The sequence below is a fragment of the Pelobates fuscus genome, chromosome 8 (genome assembly GCF_036172605.1).
Source record: "Pelobates fuscus isolate aPelFus1 chromosome 8, aPelFus1.pri, whole genome shotgun sequence".
Classification (NCBI taxonomy): Eukaryota; Metazoa; Chordata; class Amphibia; order Anura; family Pelobatidae; genus Pelobates; species Pelobates fuscus.
In genome coordinates this window covers 3,723,293-3,746,432 of record NC_086324.1, presented here as the reverse complement: position 1 = coordinate 3,746,432, position 23,140 = coordinate 3,723,293, and the positions used below count along the sequence as shown (strand labels likewise).

At 44.6% G+C, this 23,140-nt stretch overlaps 1 protein-coding gene across 5 annotated transcripts in view; it reads right to left on the bottom strand.

The window, feature by feature from the left end:
• The window catches only part of CFAP221 (cilia and flagella associated protein 221), a 128,165-nt gene that overhangs the window by 5,239 nt on the left and 99,786 nt on the right, over positions 1-23,140 (bottom strand). For all 5 annotated transcript variants that reach the window (XR_010085185.1, XM_063429150.1, XM_063429152.1 and 2 more), the window contains exons 17-23: positions 22,011-22,091; positions 21,660-21,767; positions 21,416-21,583; positions 16,184-16,342; positions 16,001-16,092; positions 2,830-2,922; positions 49-144 (exon numbers count right to left, since the gene is read on the bottom strand). Coding sequence is in view for 4 of the 5 variants with exons in the window: in XM_063429150.1 (XP_063285220.1) it covers positions 49-144; positions 2,830-2,922; positions 16,001-16,092; positions 16,184-16,342; positions 21,416-21,583; positions 21,660-21,767; positions 22,011-22,091 (797 nt within the window). In the remaining variant the exon portion in view is untranslated. The remainder of the gene's footprint in view (positions 1-48; positions 145-2,829; positions 2,923-16,000; positions 16,093-16,183; positions 16,343-21,415; positions 21,584-21,659; positions 21,768-22,010; positions 22,092-23,140) is intronic.

Sequence of the window (23,140 nt, the reverse complement as noted above, 5' to 3'; positions counted from 1 at the left end):
ATCCTATCCTGGATATAAGGGTGGGGATGAAGCCGGTAGTATACTCACGTTGTGGGGTCCCCTGGTTCTATTTGTATCAGAGGGAATTCAGCTTTCAGCATGTTTGGGGTGAGCGACGCTTTCATGTCCTTCTCCTCCAACTCCCTGGGACGTGAAATGGACAAAAGTGTTAATACCACCTCCCCCCTCATGTGAGGGCACACTGGGACAGGTAAATATCTCACACTCACTGAGTGCACACTGGGACAGGTAAATATCTCACACTCACTGAGTGCACACTGGGACAGGTAAATATCTCACACTCACTGAGTGCACACTGGGACAGGTAAATATCTCACACTCACTGAGTGCACACTGGGACAGGTAAATATCTCACACTCACTGAGTGCACACTGGGACAGGTAAATATCTCACACTCTGAGTGAACACTGGGACAGGTAAATATCTCACACTCACTGAGTGCACACTGGGACAGGTCAATATCTCACACTCACTGAGTGCACACTGGGACAGGTAAATATCTCACACTCTGAGTGCACACTGGGACAGGTAAATATCTCACACTCACTGAGTGCACACTGGGACATGTAAATATCTCACACTCACTGAGTGCACACTGGGACAGGTAAATATCTCACACTCACTGAGTGCACACTGGGACATGTAAATATCTCACACTCACTGAGTGCACACTGGGACAGGTAAATATCTCACACTCACTGAGTGCACACTGGGACAGGTAAATATCTCACACTCTGAGTGCACACTGGGACAGGTAAATCTCTCACACTCACTGAGTGCACACTGGGACATGTAAATATCTCACACTCACTGAGTGCACACTGGGACAGGTAAATATCTCACACTCTGAGTGCACACTGGGACAGGTAAATATCTCACACTCACTGAGTGCACACTGGGACAGGTAAATATCTCACACTCTGAGTGCACACTGGGACAGGTAAATATCTCACACTCTGAGTGCACACTGGGACAGGTAAATATCTCACACTCACTGAGTGCACACTGGGACAGGTAAATATCTCACACTCACTGAGTGCACACTGGGACAGGTAAATATCTCACACTCACTGAGTGCACACTGGGACAGGTAAATATCTCACACTCACTGAGTGCACACTGGGACAGGTCAATATCTCACACTCACTCAGTGCACACTGGGACAGGTAAATATCTCACACTCTGAGTGCACACTGGGACAGGTAAATATCTCACACTCACTGAGTGCACACTGGGACAGGTAAATATCTCACACTCTGAGTGCACACTGGGACAGGTAAATATCTCACACTCACTGAGTGCACACTGGGGCAGGTAAATATCTCACACTCTGAGTGCACACTGGGACAGGTAAATATCTCACACTCACTCAGTGCACACTGGGACAGGTAAATATCTCACACTCACTCAGTGCACACTGGGACAGGTAAATATCTCACACTCACTGAGTGCACACTGGGACAGGTAAATATCTCACACTCACTGAGTGCACACTGGGACAGGTCAATATCTCACACTCACTGAGTGCACACTGGGACAGGTAAATATCTCACACTCACTGAGTGCACACTGGGACATGTAAATATCTCACACTCACTGAGTGCACACTGGGACAGGTAAATATCTCCCACTCACTGAGTGCACACGGGGACAGGTAAATCTCTCACACTCACTGAGTGCACACTGGGACAGGAAAATAATCTCCCACTCATTGAGTGCACACTGGGACAGGTATATACCTCACACTCTCTGAATGCACACTGAGCGACTGGGACAGGTAAACATCTCACACTCACTGAGTGCACACTGGGACAGGTAAATATCTCGCACTCACTCAGTGCACACTGGGACAGGTAAATATCTCACACTCACTGAGTGCACACTGGGACAGGTAAATATCTCACACTCACTGAGTGCACACTGGGACAGGTAAATATCTCACACTCACTCAGTGCACACTGGGACAGGTAAATATCTCACACTCACTAAGTGCACACTGGGACAGGTAAATATCTCACACTCACTGAGTGCACACTGGGACAGGTAAATATCTCACACTCACTGAGTGCACACTGGGACATGTAAATATCTCACACTCACTGAGTGCACACTGGGACATGTAAATATCTCACACTCACTGAGTGCACACGGGGACAGGTAAATATCTCACACTCACTCAGTGCACACTGGGACAGGTAAATATCTCACACTCACTGAGTGCACACTGGGACAGGTAAATATCTCGCACTCACTGAGTGCACACTGGGACAGGTAAATATCTCACACTCACTCAGTGCACACTGGGACAGGTAAATATCTCACACTCACTCAGTGCACACTGGGACAGGTAAATATCTCACACTCACTGAGTGCACACTGGGACATGTAAATATCTCACACTCACTGAGTGTACACGGGGACAGGTAAATATCTCACACTCACTCAGTGCACACTGGGACAGGTAAATATGTCACACTCTGAGTGCACACTGGGACATGTAAATATCTCACACTCACTGAGTGCACACGGGGACAGGTAAATATCTCACACTCACTGAGTGCACACTGGGACAGGTATATACCTCACACTCTCTGAATGCACACTGAGCGACTGGGACAGGTAAACATTTCACACTCACTGAGTGCACACTGGGACAGGTAAACACCTCACACTCACTGAGTGCACACTAGGACAGGTAAATATCTCAAACTTGCTGAGTGCACCCTAGGACAGGTATATATACCTGCTGAGTGCAGATTAGGAGAGGGAGGATGTCACTCACAGAATAAGTGGACCCTTAGTGCTTACTTCATTAAGATATTCTCCTTATCTTCCTCTGGGAGATCACACAATGTGGAGGGAATGTCGAGTGGAAGCAAATCCGCGTTAAAGGGATCGCACCTGCAGAGACATATCTCCAATATATTACAACCTGATATAATATCGCACCTGCAGAGATATATCTCCAATATATTACAACCAGATACAATATCGCACCTGCAGAGCTATATCTCCAATATATTACAACGTGATACAATATCGCACCTGCAGAGCTATATCTCCAATATGTTACAACCACATACAATATCTCACCTGCAGAGACATATCTCCAATATATTACAACCAGATACAATATCGCACCTGCAGAGATATATCTCCAATATATTACAACCAGATACAATATCGCACCTGCAGAGACATATCTCCAATATATTACAACCAGATACAATATCGCACCTGCAGAGATATATCTCCAATATATTACAACCAGATACAATATCGCACCTGCAGAGATATATCTCCAATATGTTACAACCAGATACAATATCGCACCTGCAGAGATATATCTCCAATATATTACAACCAGATACAATATCGCACCTGCAGAGATATATCTCCAATATGTTACAACCAGATACAATATCGCACCTGCAGAGACATATCTCCAATATATTACAACCAGATACAATATCGCACCTGCAGAGATATATCTCCGATATGTTACAACCAGATACAATATCGCACCTGCAGAGATATATCTCCAATATATTACAACCAGATACAATATCGCACCTGCAGAGATATATCTCCAATATGTTACAACCAGATACAATATCGCACCTGCAGAGATATATCTCCAATATGTTACAACCAGATACAATATCGCACCTGCAGAGATATATCTCCAATATGTTACAACCAGATACAATTTCGCACCTGCAGAGATATATCTCCAATATATTACAACCACATACAATATGACACCTGCAGAGAAATATCTCCAATATCTTATAACCTGATACAATACTGCACTGTGCACAGATAAAAACAAATCAGTATTATAAGGGAATATTGTCAGCCCCCCAGAATATAACATATTACACAACTGAAAGGATATATAATATTTGTTTAGCATCATTTATCTTGACTTAGCACTGCCAACACACGTTTTTATTCAGTGACATTTAGTATTTTTGTCAAATAAGTGCTCTGATCATTAATTTCAGATTCTCTATAAATGATTGGATTTGAGTGATAACCCAGCTGTTTTTAAGCGCCTATTGTAGGGGCGTTCCAATACCCCGACTAGGAAAATAGTACAAACCCCTCCTAGGCGTCTGTGTCTGAGAGATAATTGAGTCAAAAGAAGGATAATTCAATTATCTCTCAGATACAGGAAATTCATGTGCGAACACAGACGAACGCTCCCCCTAGCTTTTAGAGAATGAATGCTCCCCCCATTTGGTAGTTCTTTCCTCCTGAACACGGTTCTTATAACTTGTCTAGAAACTGAATGGGTAGTGGTATTGTTTTCCCCGGAGTTCGCAGGATCGTGTAGCCGGCCAAGAGTTCCATGCATTTAATGACCATGTACTGCTAACTGCGTTCGGGAGACAAAATGGCCACCATTCACTAGAGCACATGTGTTTGGATATGACGGACCGCCTGGCACTCCGTCAGTCGATGCTCCTAGTGCTCACCGAGGACTCCAAGCACTCCAGACACCATCAGCACTGTAGACTCCCACAAACCGCCGCAGCTTGGTTGGGGATATCGCCATCCTCCACCCACCCTGGACCCAAGACCAGGATCCACCTTCCAGTGGGTAGACATCTCCTACTCCAGAGAGCATAGCAGGAACAGCTCTTATAAGAGCTAGTGATTAGAACCCAGGGGAGTATAATGAGTATAGCAATCCCCAGTGTGAATATAGCTGTCCCCTCCACACTTGAGATGAGACAATGTTGAGGGTGAAGAGGAAATGGTTTAATGGTAGCCACGCTGGCCTTTTATGACAATCCCTATGGAAGGGGTACGCCCACATGAACCTTGTTGGGGACTCCAACTCATAGACACAGACCAATAAGAACAGTGATTAAATGCATGACACCCCCATAACAAACATACAATCCCTCCTCTCTGCCTGGGAGATAATTGAGTCAGGTATCCAATCCAATTATCTCCAGGCAGGAAAACCCTCAAAACACATAATATCCCCACAAATGTTACATCCCCTGACAGCCCTGATCTGGGTGACCAATATATCCAAATTCACTCAGATCAGTTCAGGGGTTCAGAAATTTTATGGAAGTCATAGTTTTTACCGACCACAGGCATGGTCCCATAGGGGAAAATAGTTCCATAGAATCGCGGCTAAGCGCCGCTGGAGGACCAACCAGGAACCGCGAAGTTTTCATGACAAAAACAGTTCAAGGGCATTCGTGGCCAAGTCTCCCTTAAGTCTATTCGCGGTTTTGGTCCATGCGAACAAGATGGCTGCCACCTCGTGGTCGTCCATAGGAATTGCAGCCACCAAGACAAACACTTAGATCATAGAGGTGGAAATTGCAACCATGTATCAATTAAGTTTAACAAGCTCCAGGGTGGTCTCCGGTTTGTGCGGCTGCTCAATTACCGAAACATATAATTTAAATAGACAAATGGAGAATTTTAAATCACATTTTACAGGGTCGATAGTCTGTGGGCAGGAGGCTGTCATGCAGGCCCCTCCAAAGACTCATGGCAAAGTCACAGGAAAGGGGAAGTTTGTCACAGGAAATACAATTGGTGGCCACCCAGGGGCAGGGCCGGTGCAAGGATTTTTTCCGCCCTAGGCAGCAATCCATTTTGCCGCCCCTCATAAAGGCAACTACATTCTCTCACAGGTTTATTCACTAAATTCTGAATTGCAATAAACACACTGCGTAGAAACACTCATCCAGTATATGCATCCATATAAACACACTGCCTAATGCATACAATCAACCATATGCACATTACATAAATCCTCACACACACACACACACTGCCTAATAAATACATTCATACACTCATACTGCCGAATGCATAGATCAATACACACGTACTGCCTAATGCACACATCAATAGACACATACTGCCTAATAAATATATCCACACACTCTTTTTCAATGTATTTGGTGCTGTTTAATTTGTAATAATATTGAGATTTAATTTATGTTACTACAAACATTGTTTCGGTTTAATATAGAATTCTATTAATATATATTTTAAATATAATTTAATATATAAGTACCTAATTACATGGTCACTCTGACATACATACACATTTTCACTAACACTTTCACTGACATGCAATGTCACATACACATTCTCACTAACACACACTCTCACTGACATACACAGTGTCGCTTACACACTCACTGACATACAGTGCCAGTTACACACTTTCACTAACACAAACACTGACATACACAGTGTCACTCACACACTATCACTAACACACACTCTCACTGACATACAGTGTCACTTACACATTCACTGACATACACAGTGTCACTAACACACACACGACACTCACACACTATCACTGACATACACACAGCTTCACTTACAGACACACAATGACACTCACACACTATCACTGACATACACACAGCTTCACTTACAGACACACAATGACACTCACACACTAACACTGACATACACACAGCTTCACTTACAGACACACAATGACACTCACACACTATCACTGACATACACACAGCTTCACTTACAGATACACAATGACACTCACACACTATCACTGACATACACACAGCTTAACTTACAGACACACAATGACACTCACACACTATCACTGACATACACACAGCTTCACTTACCCACACACCCACTCACTGACATACAGTGTCACTCACACATTCTCACTGACATGCACAGTGTAATTTACACAGTCACTAACACACACAGTATCTCACACACACACACTGTCACTCAAGCACAAACTCATACCACTTTACATATAGTCACAATGTATTTACACCCACAAACACAGCAATTCAATACACACAGACCAATTTACCATCATACACTCATACTCATAATCAGTTCCCCTTACCTTCAGATGGATCACTCATAAGTGCTGTGAATGGAGCAGAGGGGTCCAGCCTGCAGGTAGCTGGTGCTGTTCCTGGTGGGGGGAGCAGGAGAGCGTGCACTGTGAGCACAGACTGCTTCCTGTTCCCCTCAGAGTGCTTTCGTTGTTCACAGGCAGGGGGTAGCTGGGATATTAAGTCATGTCCCAGCTTCCCCTGCCTGCTGGAAGCACAGAGCTCTGCTCGGGTGCTGGGGTTACAGCATACCCCTCTCCGGAGCAGGCAAGCAGCTGCATGGCTGCGCTGGGGGGTGGCTAAGAAGCCGCTCGCCCAGCACAGCATCCCCAGCCACTAGCAGCTGGGCAGTCCACCAGAAAACCCGGTGGGCGCCCCCAGAGGCCGGCGCCCAAGGCGAATGCCTTATTCGTCTTAATGGTAGCGCCGGCCCTGCCCAGAGGAAGCACTTGAGCTAATTGGTCGTTTTCGGTTAACAAGCCAGGGGTGGTCGGTGTTGGGGGTCTAAAAGGGGGACCACACATCTTACATTCAGGAACCGAAAGTGGGGGAGGGGGTATGGACAGCCGAACACAAGGGAATAAATCTTGCATAGCGAATCCATTCTGCTACAGCTATAATCCACATGGAGATTTTATTAAAGGACCACTATAGGCACCCAGACCACTTCAGCTTAATGAAGTGCCTGGTCCAGCTAGGATTAACCCTTTTTTCTAAAAACTTATATTTACTTATATTATGGTTAATACAGCCTCTAGTGGCTGTCTCACTGACAGCCGCTAGAGGCGCTTGCGTGCTTCTCACTATGAATCATTGTAAATGCTTTCCTATGAGACTGGGTGAATGCGTGCGCGCGCGGCTCTTGCCGCGCATGCACATTCAGCCAAGAAGGAGGGGAGGAGGAGGAGAGCTCCCCGCCCAGCGCTGGAGAAAGAGGTAAGTTTAACCCCTTCCTCCCCCTAAAGCCCGGCGGGAGGGGGACCCTGAGGGTGGGGGCACCCTCAGGGCACTATAGTGCCAGGAAAACAAGTATGTTTTCCTGGCACTATAGTGGTCCTTTAAGCTCTGTAGGACGATCTTCTCTGCCTAACACAAAGCTCAAAGCTGCGATCCAAATGCCATTACACATACATGACCTGTTCCATGTATAATTTAATCTGCCTGACACAAAGGAAACAGTCTCCCAAGGGGACAAACAGCTGGGGGATCAATTGGTGGGAGGCTGGAAATCTTGGGACAGGTACATATTTTAACCCTTTGTGATGCAGTCAGAGAAATAGAGAACAAAGCCAAACAGTGACTTACCATACAGTGACTTACCTGCTACACCGTGACTCAGCATGCAGTGACTTACCTGATATACAGTGACTCTCCATACAGTGACTTACCTGCTACACCGTGACTAACCATACAGTGACCTACACAATTACTCAACATACAGTAACTTACCTGCTACCCCCTGACTTACCATACAGTGACTTACCATACAGTGACTTACCTGCTACACCGTGACTCAGCATGCAGTGACTTACCTGATATACAGTGACTCTCCATACAGTGACTTACCATACAGTAACTTACCTGCTACCCCCTGACTTACCATACAGTGACTTACCTGGTTAGAGCGGCGGTAACATTGCTGTCTTAAAACTGGGAAACCCAGGTTAGTATCGCAGTCAGATCCGCTCACCAGTGAGTGTCTATATACATCCACCTACCTCACTGATTGTAAGATGTCTGGGGGAGTGTCTTCTTCACCACTAATATCCCCTTTCTGCAATTGTACAGCGCTGCGGAATATGTTGGCTCTATAGAAATGCTAATAATAATACTTGCTATACAATAACTGACATGCTGTGCAGAGACACAAACAGACCATATTCTGTCCATTAAAGCAGATTAATGTGGTTCCCACCACGTTGTTCCACGGGAAGAATATGAGCTGTCCTGTACGGCCCTCTCAGCAGAGTTTAGTGGAACTGAGCCACAGAGCAACGACATGGAACAAATGCTATTAGCAGACAGTACACAGACCGGCCAGATACACTGTGCTCACAAGTCTGATCCCATACCAACATTAAACACACGTTGTGTTAGCAGACAGTACACAGACCGGCCAGATACACTGTGCTCACTAATCTGATCCCATACCAGCATTAAACACACGTTGTGTTAGCAGACAGTACACAGACCGGCCAGATACACTGTGCTCACTAGTCTGATCCCATACCAACATTAAACACACGTTGTGTTAGCAGCCAGTACACAGACCGGACAGATACACTGTGCTCACTAATCTGATCCCATACCACCATTAAACACGCGTTGTGTTAGTAGACAGTACACAGACCGGCCAGATACACTGTGCTCACTAATCTGATCCCATACCAGCATTAAACACACGTTGTGTTAGCAGACAGTACAGAGGCCGGCCAGATACACTGTGCTCACTAATCTGATCCCATACCAGCATTAAACACACGTTGTGTTAGCAGACAGTACAGAGGCCGGCCAGATACACTGTGCTCACTAATCTGATCCCATACCAGCATTAAACACACGTTGTGTTAGCAGACAGTACAGAGGCCGGCCAGATACACTGTGCTCACTAATCTGATCCCATACCAGCATTAAACACACGTTGTGTTAGCAGACAGTACAGAGGCCGGCCAGATACACTGTGCTCACTAATCTGATCCCATACCAGCATTAAACACACGTTGTGTTAGCAGACAGTACACAGACCGGCCAGATACACTGTGCTCACTAATCTGATCCCATACCAACATTAAACACACGTTGTGTTAGCAGACAGTACAGAGACCGGCCAGATACACTGTGCTCACTAATCTGATCCCATACCAGCATTAAACACACGTTGTGTTAGCAGACAGTACAGAGGCCGGCCAGATACACTGTGCTCACTAATCTGATCCCATACCAGCATTAAACACACGTTGTGTTAGCAGCCAGTACACAGACCGGCCAGATACACTGTGCTCACTAATCTGATCCCATACCAGCATTAAACACACGTTGTGTTAGCAGACAGTACAGAGGCCGGCCAGATACACTGTGCTCACTAGTCTGATCCCATACCAGCATTAAACACACGTTGTGTTAGCAGACAGTACAGAGGCCGGCCAGATACACTGTGCTCACTAATCTGATCCCATACCAGCATTAAACACACGTTGTGTTAGCAGACAGTACAGAGACCGGCCAGATACACTGTGCTCACTAATCTGATCCCATACCAGCCTTAAACACACGTTGTGTTAGTAGACAGTACACAGGCCGGCCAGATACACTGTGCTCACTAATCTGATCCCATACCAGCATTAAACACACGTTGTGTTAGCAGACAGTACAGAGGCCGGCCAGATACACTGTGCTCACTAATCTGATCCCATACCAGCATTAAACACACGTTGTGTTAGCAGACAGTACAGAGACCGGCCAGATACACTGTGCTCACTAATCTGATCCCATACCAGCATTAAACACACGTTGTGTTAGCAGACAGTACACAGACCGGCCAGATACACTGTGCTCACTAATCTGATCCCATACCAGCATTAAACACACGTTGTGTTAGCAGACAGTACACAGACCGGCCAGATACACTGTGCTCACTAATCTGATCCCATACCAGCATTAAACACACGTTGTGTTAGCAGACAGTACACAGACCGGCCAGATACACTGTGCTCACTAATCTGATCCCATACCAGCATTAAACACACGTTGTGTTAGCAGACAGTACACAGACCGGCCAGATACACTGTGCTCACTAATCTGATCCCATACCAGCATTAAACACACGTTGTGTTAGTAGACAGTACAGAGGCCGGCCAGATACACTGTGCTCACTAATCTGATCCCATACCAGCATTAAACACACGTTGTGTTAGCAGACAGTACACAGACCGGCCAGATACACTGTGCTCACTAATCTGATCCCATACCAGCATTAAACACACGTTGTGTTAGCAGACAGTACACAGACCGGCCAGATACACTGTGCTCACTAATCTGATCCCATACCAGCATTAAACACACGTTGTGTTAGTAGACAGTACACAGGCCGGCCAGATACACTGTGCTCACTAATCTGATCCCATACCAGCATTAAACACACGTTGTGTTAGCAGACAGTACAGAGACCGGCCAGATACACTGTGCTCACTAATCTGATCCAATACCAGCATTAAACACACGTTGTGTTAGCAGACAGTACAGAGGCCGGCCAAATACACTGTGCTCACTAATCTGAGCCCGTACCAGCATTAAACACACGTTGTGTTAGCAGACAGTACACAGACCGGCCAGATACACTGTGCTCACTAATCTGATCCCATACCAGCATTAAACACGCGTTGTGTTAGCAGACAGTACACAGACCGGCCAGATACACTGTGCTCACTAATCTGATCCCATACCAACATTAAACACACGTTGTGTTAGTAGACAGTACACAGACCGTCCAGATACACTGTGCTCACTAATCTGATCCCATACCAACATTAAACACACGTTGTGTTAGTAGACAGTACACAGACCGTCCAGATACACTGTGCTCACTAATCTGATCCCATACCAGCATTAAACATACGTTGTGTTAGTAGACAGTACACAGACCGGCCAGATACACTGTGCTCACTAATCTGATCCCATACCAGCATTAAACACACGTTGTGTTAGTAGACAGTACACAGACCGGCCAGAAACACTGTGCTCACTAATCTGATCCCATACCAGCATTAAACACACGTTGTGTTAGCAGACAGTACAGAGACCGGCCAGATACACTGTGCTCACTAATCGGATCCCATACCAGCATTAAACACACGTTGTGTTAGCAGACAGTACAGAGGCCGGCCAAATACACTGTGCTCACTAATCTGAGCCCGTACCAGCATTAAACACACGTTGTGTTAGCAGGCAGTACACAGACCGGCCAGATACACTGTGCTCACTAATCTGATCCCATACCAGCATTAAACACACGTTGTGTTAGCAGACAGTACACAGACCGTCCAGATACACTGTGCTCACTAATCTGATCCCATACCAGCATTAAACACACGTTGTGTTAGCAGACAGTACAGAGGCCGGCCAGATACACTGTGCTCACTAATCTGATCCCATACCAACATTAAACACACGTTGTGTTAGTAGACAGTACACAGACCGGCCAGAAACACTGTGCTCACTAATCTGATCCCATACCAGCATTAAACACACGTTGTGTTAGCAGACAGTACAGAGGCCGGCCAAATACACTGTGCTCACTAATCTGATCCCATACCAACATTAAACACACGTTGTGTTAGTAGACAGTACACAGACCGGCCAGAAACACTGTGCTCACTATTCTGATCCCATACCAGCATTAAACACACGTTGTGTTAGCAGACAGTACACAGACCGGCCAGAAACACTGTGCTCACTAATCTGATCCCATACCAGCATTAAACACACGTTGTGTTAGTAGACAATCTGTAACATTCTTTTATGAATCATATCACAGTCTCATTGATCAGCAGCGTCCAAGGAATCAGATTTAAGAACAATAATAAGGTCCCGGCAGACACAATGTATCTCTTATTTCCACCTAGATAATAAAGTGATATTAGACGGAAGCTAATGAAAGGAGAAAATCTATAATAAATACTTTAAGGTGCAGATTAAGTCAATCATTATTGAACATGCATAGAGCCAGGAACATATTAACTCCTTGCTTTCCATAGGGCAGACACGGATATAGACTGCGCTCTGTTAAAAACAGATAATACTGCCAGAGTTTCTCACTAAACCGAGTTTCACATTTAAGGCCAAACTGGAGGCAAAGCTGACTGGGAGAATTTTTTTACCTTAAATTTGAAATGAGCTTTGAATTCTAATTTTTGTAAGCAAGTCTGTAAGTATCACTTAATACATTTTATATATTTATTTATATCTTCGGGTCCTGGTCCAGACACATGGATGTAAACACAGATTAAATGTTTTTCAAGTTTGTGAGTTTGTGTCTATTCTTCTTGTGACGGACTGCCTGGCACCCTGACCTTGTACCTCCGTCAATCGCTGCTTCCTAGTAATCCTTGAGTACCATAAGCACCGCACCAGACACCATAACCACCGTAAACCCCACAAACCGCCGCCACTTGGTTGGGGTCTCGCTGTCCTCCACCCACCCTGGACCCAAGACCAGGATCCAGCTTCCAGTGAGGTATACCTCTCCTAATCAAGAGAGCAAAGCAGGCTGCTCTTACAAGAGCAAGTATTGCAACCCAAGGGAGTATAGTGATTATAGCAATCCCCAGAGTGTGAATATAGCTCTCCAATGCCCCAAACATGAGCCTAGTCTTCATGAAGGGTAAAACGAATCTGTGTAATGGCAGCCACAACTGGCCTTATATGCAGGTCCCCTTGCAAGGGATTTCAGGTTACATATTTCAGGGGCATTCCTCACTGGACCTGAGAGTAGACTACAGCAGAAACATACGCATGATTACATTGGCTCTCAGGTCCAGGACACTCCCACAGAAAATAAGATAATCCCTCCCCTGTGCCTGGGAGATAATTGAGTCAGGAACTGTACTAAACTCAGTTATCTCCAGGCACAGAAAACATCATTTTAACAACCTCACGAAAATACTCGTAAAACACATGTGTGGCGGAACCAGCCTCGCCACTGGGCATTGGAGAAGACTGATTGCCAGCCTCCTGCCATGTGACTATGGCCCCTGGGATGTATTGCCTGCTCTCCTGTACTGTTGAGGTTTGCTACCAACTAGGTGGATTTGGCTATGGAGCTTGTCTAGTGCCCTCTGTTGGTAGCAACAGTAATATGCACTACCTGAATAGCAAGACCGGTTCATTTGCATATTTGGGCAGATTTGCAGATTTGCAGATATTTTCTGTTAATTATTGTCTCCCCCACCTCTTTGAAAATATGCCATTGTGTTATAATAAGTCACTGTATGTTGCCTGCTATGATTTGACTGTTTGTCATTTTATTGAGTTTTCACAGCAATGTTAATGTAATGACCATATGGGCTAGTCCCAAGGAAAATAAAATTTTAGACAGTTCTTCTTGATCCTCAACACATAGTCTTGTCTCGTGATTGGAGGGGACAGCTATATTCACACTGGGTATTGCTATGCTCTGCATGCTCCCTTAGATAATCACTTCTAAGTTCTTTAACCCCTTAAGGACACATGACATGTCTGACACGTCATAATTCCCTTTTATTCCAGAAGTTTGGTCCTTAAGGGGTTAAAGAGCTTGTTCCTGTCTTGCTCTCGGAAGGAGTCTGTGGTGGTTATGGTGTTGGTTGGAGTACTCAGGAAGCGCTAGGAGCATCCTTCAATGGAGGTATCCAGTCGGGGTGCCAGGTGATACATTACAACATGGAAACCCCACAAAAGTCACACCTCCTGAAAGCGCCGATCTGGGTGACCAACGTATACAAAAATCACCCAGATCGGTTCAGGGGTTCAGGATTTCCATGGAGGTCATAATTTGACTGACCGAGGCTCCTGCCCAAAAGAGTTCCATGAAATCAGTCTCTCTCTTTCGGGAGTACAAAAATACATTATAAATACGAATGGAACTGTTCGTGTGTATGCATGCCTTGTGTCCTGCGTTTGGGAGATTTCTCCCACTGAACGCCGCTCTTCTCAACCGAACATACTTGGATATGGAAATCCCAGCGGTGTTCGCGCCTTCGAGTGTCCGATTTGGGTTCCATATACTCAACGACCAAACACTGTTATACGCGTTCGCGGGAACAAGATGGCCGCCACCTCGTGTTCGGCCATACAAACGGCGGCAACCCAGCCGACTGTTTAAAATGTTTCAGTTAACGAGGTCAATAAGGTTAACAAGCGACACACTCCAGTTCCAGGTGGTCCAACTGTTGGTTCGACATACGAACAGCATAAGTATATTCCGTTCTTTAAGCCCCATATACCGTACCATATAAGGGAACAGGCACGAACGAAGCCTTTCCCTTGTCCTGAACCAAAGTCTAACACATGGGCCATAGTCCTAATGGTAAGAGGCTGGCCAGCAGGCCCCTCTATGAAGCCGTGACGAGGTTCAGTCCATCACACTTCTTATCTGGTTTGTTCTATAAATCGTCATCCAGTCGAGCACCCATGCAGCAAATATTTTCATCCATTTTTTCATTTAATGCAACTTGGAGCAAGGGAGTGCCCTCAAATCTATGTTTATATAGATCATAGAAATAAATATCAAACGCATGGACTTATCAGGGGGATCAAAATCCTAATACCTATAGGATAATAACACACTTCCAGGGTTAGGAAGTGAGGAATGCCGGGAATTCAGAGTGAATTTAAGTTCAAAATAAGTGAACCGTACAAATTGTCACAGTCCGTTAGGCTTTCAGTTGGATTTGAAATCACTTTCTATTCCTGGCAATCTTCATTTCCTTGAAAACCCCTGTCAATGTTCGATTTAACACATCAGTGAGTGAATTTTAGTATACGCTACCCGTGCACAAACTTGCCTCAATATTAAAGGGATACTCTAAGTACCAAAACAACTTTACGGAACACTAAAGGCACCCAGACCACTTCATCTTAAGTGCCTCGCCAACCCCCCCTCCCATTTTAATCCTGCAGCTAACAACATTGCGTTTTTTGTTGCGGGAAGGACAATGTTTTAATTGCTGAATTAACCAACAACTAGAGATGCTCCCGCCAAAATAGTGAAGAATAACTCCACATGATCTCAGGGAGGTCGACTGGTTGGCGCAGCGTTTTGCCACACGTGCACTAGGCTCCCAATGATTTCCTAGGGGAAGCATTGGATCAGTTGGAATCAGCCAATGAGGGGGAGCTTCCCTGGGGAGATAGCGATCACTGGGAGAAAGAGTAAGTAAACGCACCTTTTCTAACCACCATGCAATAACAAGTTATTTTTAATGTATGCTGGTTAGAATGCCCATTTAACTTTGTATATAACTATGTATTATATATATATATCTCCACACACTCTACTGGTGGCACCCACTATATAGGTCTTCCCTATACTCCTATAATTATTATTTAAAGTGAAAGCGCGTAGCTCTTACCAGCGTGGTGTGCCCGCCCTGATACTGGGAGAAGCTGCAGACAGGGCAATGGACGGGAACCTCCTCCACACCATTGTGCCCCGGAGAATCTCCTGCAGAGAAAGAAGTTGAGAAAAGTTGGCATTGACCCAGCCCAATGCCTTTTAGGAAACATTACTTGGCACATCATTACAGGGGGGTTACCTCTCTGCTTAGAAACCTTCTCTGTGTGTTAATGGGGGCAGAAATTCCCACATGTAACTGCATGACAGGGTACTTTGGCAGGGGACAGAAGTGATAGTCCATGTCGATTTCCGAATATGACAGAGGTCTCTTTAAAGCCAGCAGGCCAGGAGCAGGGTTCTATAAAGCAGAGAGAGACACATTAATACCTGTTCCTGTACTGACAATGGAGTAAATGGATCTCTGGCCCAACACCATGTATAAAACAATGCTACAGTCACAAAAAGCTGAACATCCATTCTAAATCCAGTGGACCCTTGTTATAATGATGTATCTATGACGGAAGTCACCATCACTGGAAGCAGAAGGACACTTCACATAGGTTACTGAATGACCCTTTATAGGTGCAGGGGGTGTATAACATATTTGTTTATTGTTTGTGTGCTCTCCTGTCCTGCTGATGCTTGCTACCAGCAAGTTGGATTTGGCTGTGGTAGCAACACCTATATGCCCTACCTGAATAGCAAGACTTGTTAATTTGCATATTCAGGTAGATTTGCATATTGTGAATTCTGCAGGCAGGAGAGATATGTTGTGTTAATTATTGTCTTCCCCACTCCTTTCTAAATAGGTTATGGTATTATTATAAGGTTCTGTATGATGTCTGATATGACTTGATTGTTTGTATTTTTATCCTATTGTCACCATAAGTTACATGTAAGGAGCCCCAAGAAAAAAAATAAAGATGAGTATGTTATTCGTTTTGGTGCTGTGTGACCTCTGTGAATTTTTAGGGATTTCAGTAACAGAGTTCTCATACCTGTTGGTTGGCTGCACGATACCTCTAGCCCTGGGAAAAATCAAAGAGAGCTGAGAGCTGCAGGTGTCTTCATAAAGACAAGAGCAATCACATTGCAGGCATATGTGCATACCTGTCTGGAAGAAGGACTGCAGAGGAATAGGCAGAGGGGACGATACCTGCCTGGAAGAAGGGCTGCAGAGGAATAGGCAGAAGGGACGATACCTGTCTGCAAGAAGGGCTGCATAGGAATAGGCAGAGGGGACAATACCTGCCTGGAAGGAAAGCTGCAGTGGAATAGGCAGAGGGGACGAAACCTGCCTGGAAGGAAAGCTGCAGAGGAATAGGCAGAGGGGACAATAACTGCCTGGAAGGAAAGCTGCAGAGGAATAGGCAGAGGGGGCGTGTGGCAAAACCAACCTCGCCACTGGGCATTGGAGAAGCCTGTTTGCTCGCCTGCTCCCTCTGTATTGAAACACTTGATTTTTCCCTGCAGAAAGGCTTGTTCGTGCCTTTCTGCCCGGGCGTTCGGTAGATTGAATCTACCGAACAAACAGACGAACGACTGGACCACCGGGGTATGGAGTGTGCCGTCAATTAACCTCCCAGAAGCTGCGGTTAACCGCAGCTTAATTGATGAACGCTGGGTGGCCGCTGTTTGCATAGCCAACCACGTGACAGCGGCCATCTTAAACTCCCGAACGGCCAGCGGTGTTCAGCTCAAAACCTGTGGAACTCAAAACGGACACTTATTTGCGCGAACACCGCTGAGCCGCCGACCTCCCTTCTCCTGCCTTCAGCAATCTAGCCGAACACCGGTCCATTCGGTATTTTAATGTTTGAACAGCGCTAACCCAGATTAGGCATGTGCATAGGGAAAATTTTCGGTTCGGTTCGGCATTCCGAAATTCGGGACTTCGGCAATTCGGAACTTCAACACTTCGGAACATCGGCAACTTCAGCACTTCGGAACATCGGCACTTCTCTTGCAGCCGCTTAGTAGATAACTCCCTAATTCCCACGGTATTAGGGAGTTATCTACCAAAAGGCTGAAAGACCTAAATTGGTCTTTCAGCCAAATTTACTAATACTAAGTAAAAATTACTTAGCATTAGTACATTTTGCCCCTACTCACTATACCGCGAGTAGGGGCATGTCTAGTAAACAGTTAAAAAAAATCACAAAAAAAATCAAATCTTAACTGCTTTTAACCCCTTTTATGCCTGGGGGTGCCGTTACAGGGCGATACCTGCCTGGAAGAAGGGCTGCAGAGGAATAGGCAGAGGGGATGATACCTGCCTGGAAGGAGAGCTGCAGAGGAATAGGCAGAGGGGAATGATACCTGCCTGGAAAGAGAGCTGCAGAGGAATAGGCAGAGGGGATGATACCTGCCTGGAAGAAGGGCTGCAGAGGAATAGGCAGAGGGGATGATACCTGTCTGGAAGAAGGGCTGCAGAAAAATAGGCAGAGGGGACGATACCTGCCTGGAAGGAATAGGCAGACAGGATGATACATGACTGGTAGGAGCTGCAGCCTGGTTGGGTGAAAAAGCTCCAGAGAGACCCCAGTCAAGCCTGGGCAACTGGGGTTGAAGCGTTCCAGGGTCCCGGCAATCAACTAGGAAGCAAACTGGGCAGAGGTACTCGATCAGAGTACAGGAGCTCCATCACAGTATCTATCTATCTTCTTTTTAAAATTCTTTTTTTATGTTACACACATAGCGAGATGCAACCCAGTGAGTGAATGCATGACATGGAAGAGTCTCACAGGGCTCATGAAAGGAATATAGAGGTCACATGGTGAGCATTGATCGTACATCCAAAATTTGTAATAGACATTGTAGAGCCTTTCAGGGCTCAGCAAAGCATGGGTTAAATCTGAAGCATAATACTTCTCACTGAACATAGTTCTCCACCTTTTTAAATGTAATAAGAAAAGGAAGAAGAGATTAAAAAGGAAGGAAGAGGAAGAGAAAAAGAAAAATATATAACACACGCCACCTGCAACCCTCGCCTTACCCCCCCAAACCGCTCTAGCCCCTTAACCCCTTAAGGACCAAACTTCTGGAATAAAAGGGAATCATGACGTGTCAGACATGTCATGTGTCCTTAAGGGGTTAAAGGGACACTATAGTCACCAAAACAACTTTAGCTAAATGAAGCAGTTTTGGTGTATAGAACATGCCCCTGCAGTCTCACTGCTCAATTCTCTGCCATTTAGGAGTTAAATCACTTTGTTTATGAACCCTAGTCACACCTCCCTGCATGTGACTTGCACAGCCTTCCTAAACACTTCCTGTAAAGAGTCATCTAAAGTTTATCCTTTCTTTATTGCAAGTTCTGTTTAATTTACTTTTCTTATCCCCTGCTATGTTAATAGCTTGCTAGACCCTGCAAGAGCCTCCTGTATGTGATTAAAGTTCAATTTACAGAGAAAGAGATACAACTGTTTAAGGTAAATTACATCTGACTGAAAGTAAAACCAGTTTTGTTACATGCAGGCTGTGTCAATCAGAGTCAGGGGAGGTGTGGCTAGGGCTGCATAAACAGAAAAAAAGTGATTTAACTCCTAAATGGCAGAGAACTGAGCATTGAGACTGCAGGGGCATGATCTATACAATGTAACTGCTTCATTAAGCTAAAGTTGCTTAGGTGATTATAGTGTTCCTTTAAGTTCAGATTAGAAACATGGTGGGCATCGTGCGCCTCACTTTGGCCGTTAATAATGTAGTTATCCTCTATTTTTACTATAACTTCCTTCAAAGATGGAACTTCCATCTTTAGCCAAGCTGCCACTGTGACCCTCCTGGCTGCCAGGCAGTTAAGCAGTTTTTTTGAATGTTTCGACATAGAAACATAGAATGTGACGGCAGATAAGAACCATTCGGCCCATCTAGTCTGCCCAATTTTCTAAATACTTTCATTAGTCCCTGTCCTTATCTTATAGTTAGGATAGCCTTATGCCTATCCCACGCATGCTTAAACTCCTTTACTGTGTTAACCTCTACCACTTCAGCTGGAAGGTTATTCCATGCATCCACTACCCTCTCAGTAAAGTAATACTTCCTGATATTATTTTTAAACCTTTGTCCCTCTAATTTAAGACTATGTCCTCTTGTTGTGATAGTTTTTCTCCCTTAAATATAGTCTCCTCATTTACTGTGTTGATTCCCTTTATGTATTTAAATGTTTCTATCATATCCCCCCTGTCTCGTCTTTCCTCCAAGCTATACATGTTAAGATCCTTTAACCTTTCCTGGTAAGTTTTATCCTGCAATCCATGAACCAGTTTAGTAGCCCTTCTTTGAACTCTCTCTAAGGTATCAATATCCTTCTGAAGATACAGTCTCCAGTACTGTGTACAGTACTCCAAGTGAGGTCTCCCCAGTGTTCTGTACAATGGCATGAGCACTTCCCTCTTTCTACTGCTAATACCTCTCCCTATACAACCAAGCATTCTGCTAGCATTTCCTGCTGCTCTATTACATTGTCTGCATACCTTTAAGTCCTCAGAAATAATCACCCCTAAATCCCTTTCCTCAGAGGTTAGGACTCCTATATATAGTTCCTTGTTTCCATCGGGTCCCATTGACTTATTTGTCTTTACTTTTGACAAACAATTAATATGTATGGGGGGGAAACAAGGAATATGTATGGGGGGAAACAAGGAATATGTATGGTAGAAACAAGGAATATGTATGGGGGGAACAAGGAATATGTATGGTAGAAACAAGGAATATGTATGGGGGGAACAAGGAATATGTATGGGGGGAAACAAGGAATATGTATGGTAGAAACAAGGAATATGTATGGGGGGAACAAGGAATATGTATGGGGGGGCAAGGAACATGTATGGGGGGGAAGGAATTGATATGGGGGGAAAACAAGGAATATGTATGGTGGAAACAAGGAATATGTATGGGGGAAACAAGGAATATGTATGGGAGGAACAAGGAATATGTATGGGGGGAAACAAGGAATATGTATGGGGGGACAAGGAACATGTATGGGGGAAGGAATAGGTATGGGGGGAAACAAGGAATATGTATGGGGGAACAATGAATATGAATGGGGGAACAATGAATATGTATGGGGGAACAAGGAATATGTATGGGGGGAACAAGGAATATGTATGGGGGGACAAGGCACATGTATGGGGGGGGAGGAATATGTATGGTAGGAACAAGGAATATGTATGGGGGGCAAGTAATATGTATGGGGGGGAAACAAGGAATATGTATGGGGGGAAGGAATATGTATAAGCGGAAGAAAGGAAAATGTATAGGGGGAACATAGAACATATATGGGGGAAGCAAGCAAAATGTATTGGCCAACAAGGAATATGTAAACTGTCAAAATCAAGGTGAGGTCACTTTTAAATATGATACATTTATATCAACTGATTAACAAGGTGGTCTGTCTACAAGGTGCACAGTACGTAGACATGTCACTCACAAACACATGCATCCGGGGGTAATCTGAGGGATTCAGCATCTGCTCCGGGGGTACAAGGCTACGGAAAAGGTTTCTGGGGGTCTCTCCCTCTTGTCTCGATTCATGCTCTGTCAGTCCTGATAGAAGGGGCTCAGCTGGTAAGGACTCCTTTGCAGGTATCAACTCGTCCTAGAAAAAGAATGATTCACCTTTTCAGTGTTTATTCACAGATACCAGAGCTCAGGCAGTGTGGACTCCATCTTACCTCAGCCCCTGTCCGCAGTGGTCTGGCCAAAGCTGGAGATTTATATGAGGAAGATGTTTCACATGCCCTGATTGGCTGATAACCCATCATTCTGTAATGCTGAGGAACCTGATCAACAAGTGAGAACGTTACTATGTATAATGTATGAGATATCAAGTATAACATGGTGTGCACTCCATGTTATAGGCAGAGAGCCGCATGGTAAGTTCTGTATTACACACAGGGCGGGGTACAGTATAGGGAGCAGATGTTATGTATTACACACAGGGCTGGGTACAGTATAGGGAGCAGGTGTTCTGTATTACACACAGGGCTGGGTACAGTAGAGGGAGCAGATGTTATGTATAATACCGTTAGGTTGTAGTATGGAAGGCGTTGCTTGAGTTGGACATCAACAGGTTTAGGTGCCGCTGATTGAAGACCTGTAGGAGGCTGGAGAGATGGAAGATGTCAGCCTGGCAGTGACAGAGTTAATACAGGGAGGGGGATGGTATACATACTATCATGCAATGCCATAGAATTCCTATTTAGGACCATTCGCTACGGAATCTGATGGCGCTATATAAATAATAAAATAATAATAATAATAATACTGCTGGGATAACAGCGCTCACATGGCGTGATCAACCTAAGAGTATCTGGAGTCTTACAATGGAATACTATGGGGAGCTGTTGGTTGCCCAGTGGGACACAGCTAGATTGTCAAACTCTACCAAAATGCAACCAGGGCACTCCATACAGTGTTCTTTTAAGGTACTAATAATGAAAATACATACAAGAGATTTAAAAAGCAAACTTAATGTGCAGTAACAATACACTGAGCTGTAACAATATGATAAGCTGTAACAATACACTAAGCTGTAACAATATGATAAGCTGTAACAATACACTAAGCTGTACCAATACACGGAGCTGTAACAATACAATAAGCTGTAACAATACGATAAGCTGTAACAATACGATAAGCTGTAACAATACGATAAGCTGTAACAATACACTGAGCTGTAACAATACACTAAGCTGTAACAATACACTAAGCTGTAACAATACACGGAGCTGTAACAATACACGGAGCTGTAACAATACAATAAGCTGTAACAATACGATAAGCTGTAACAATACGATAAGCTGTAACAATACACTGAGCTGTAACAATACACTAAGCTGTAACAATACACTAAGCTGTAACAATACACGGAGCTGTAACAATACAATAAGCTGTAACAATACACTAAGCTGTAACAATACGATAAGCTGTAACAATACACTGAGCTGTAACAATACACTAAGCTGTAACAATACGATAAGCTGTAACAATACACTGAGCTGTAACAATACACTAAGCTGTAACAATACGATAAGCTGTAACAATACACGGAGCTGTAACAATACAATAAGCTGTAACAATACGATAAGCTGTAAAAATAAGATAAGCTGTAACAATACACTGAGCTGTAACAAAACACTGAGCTGTAACAATA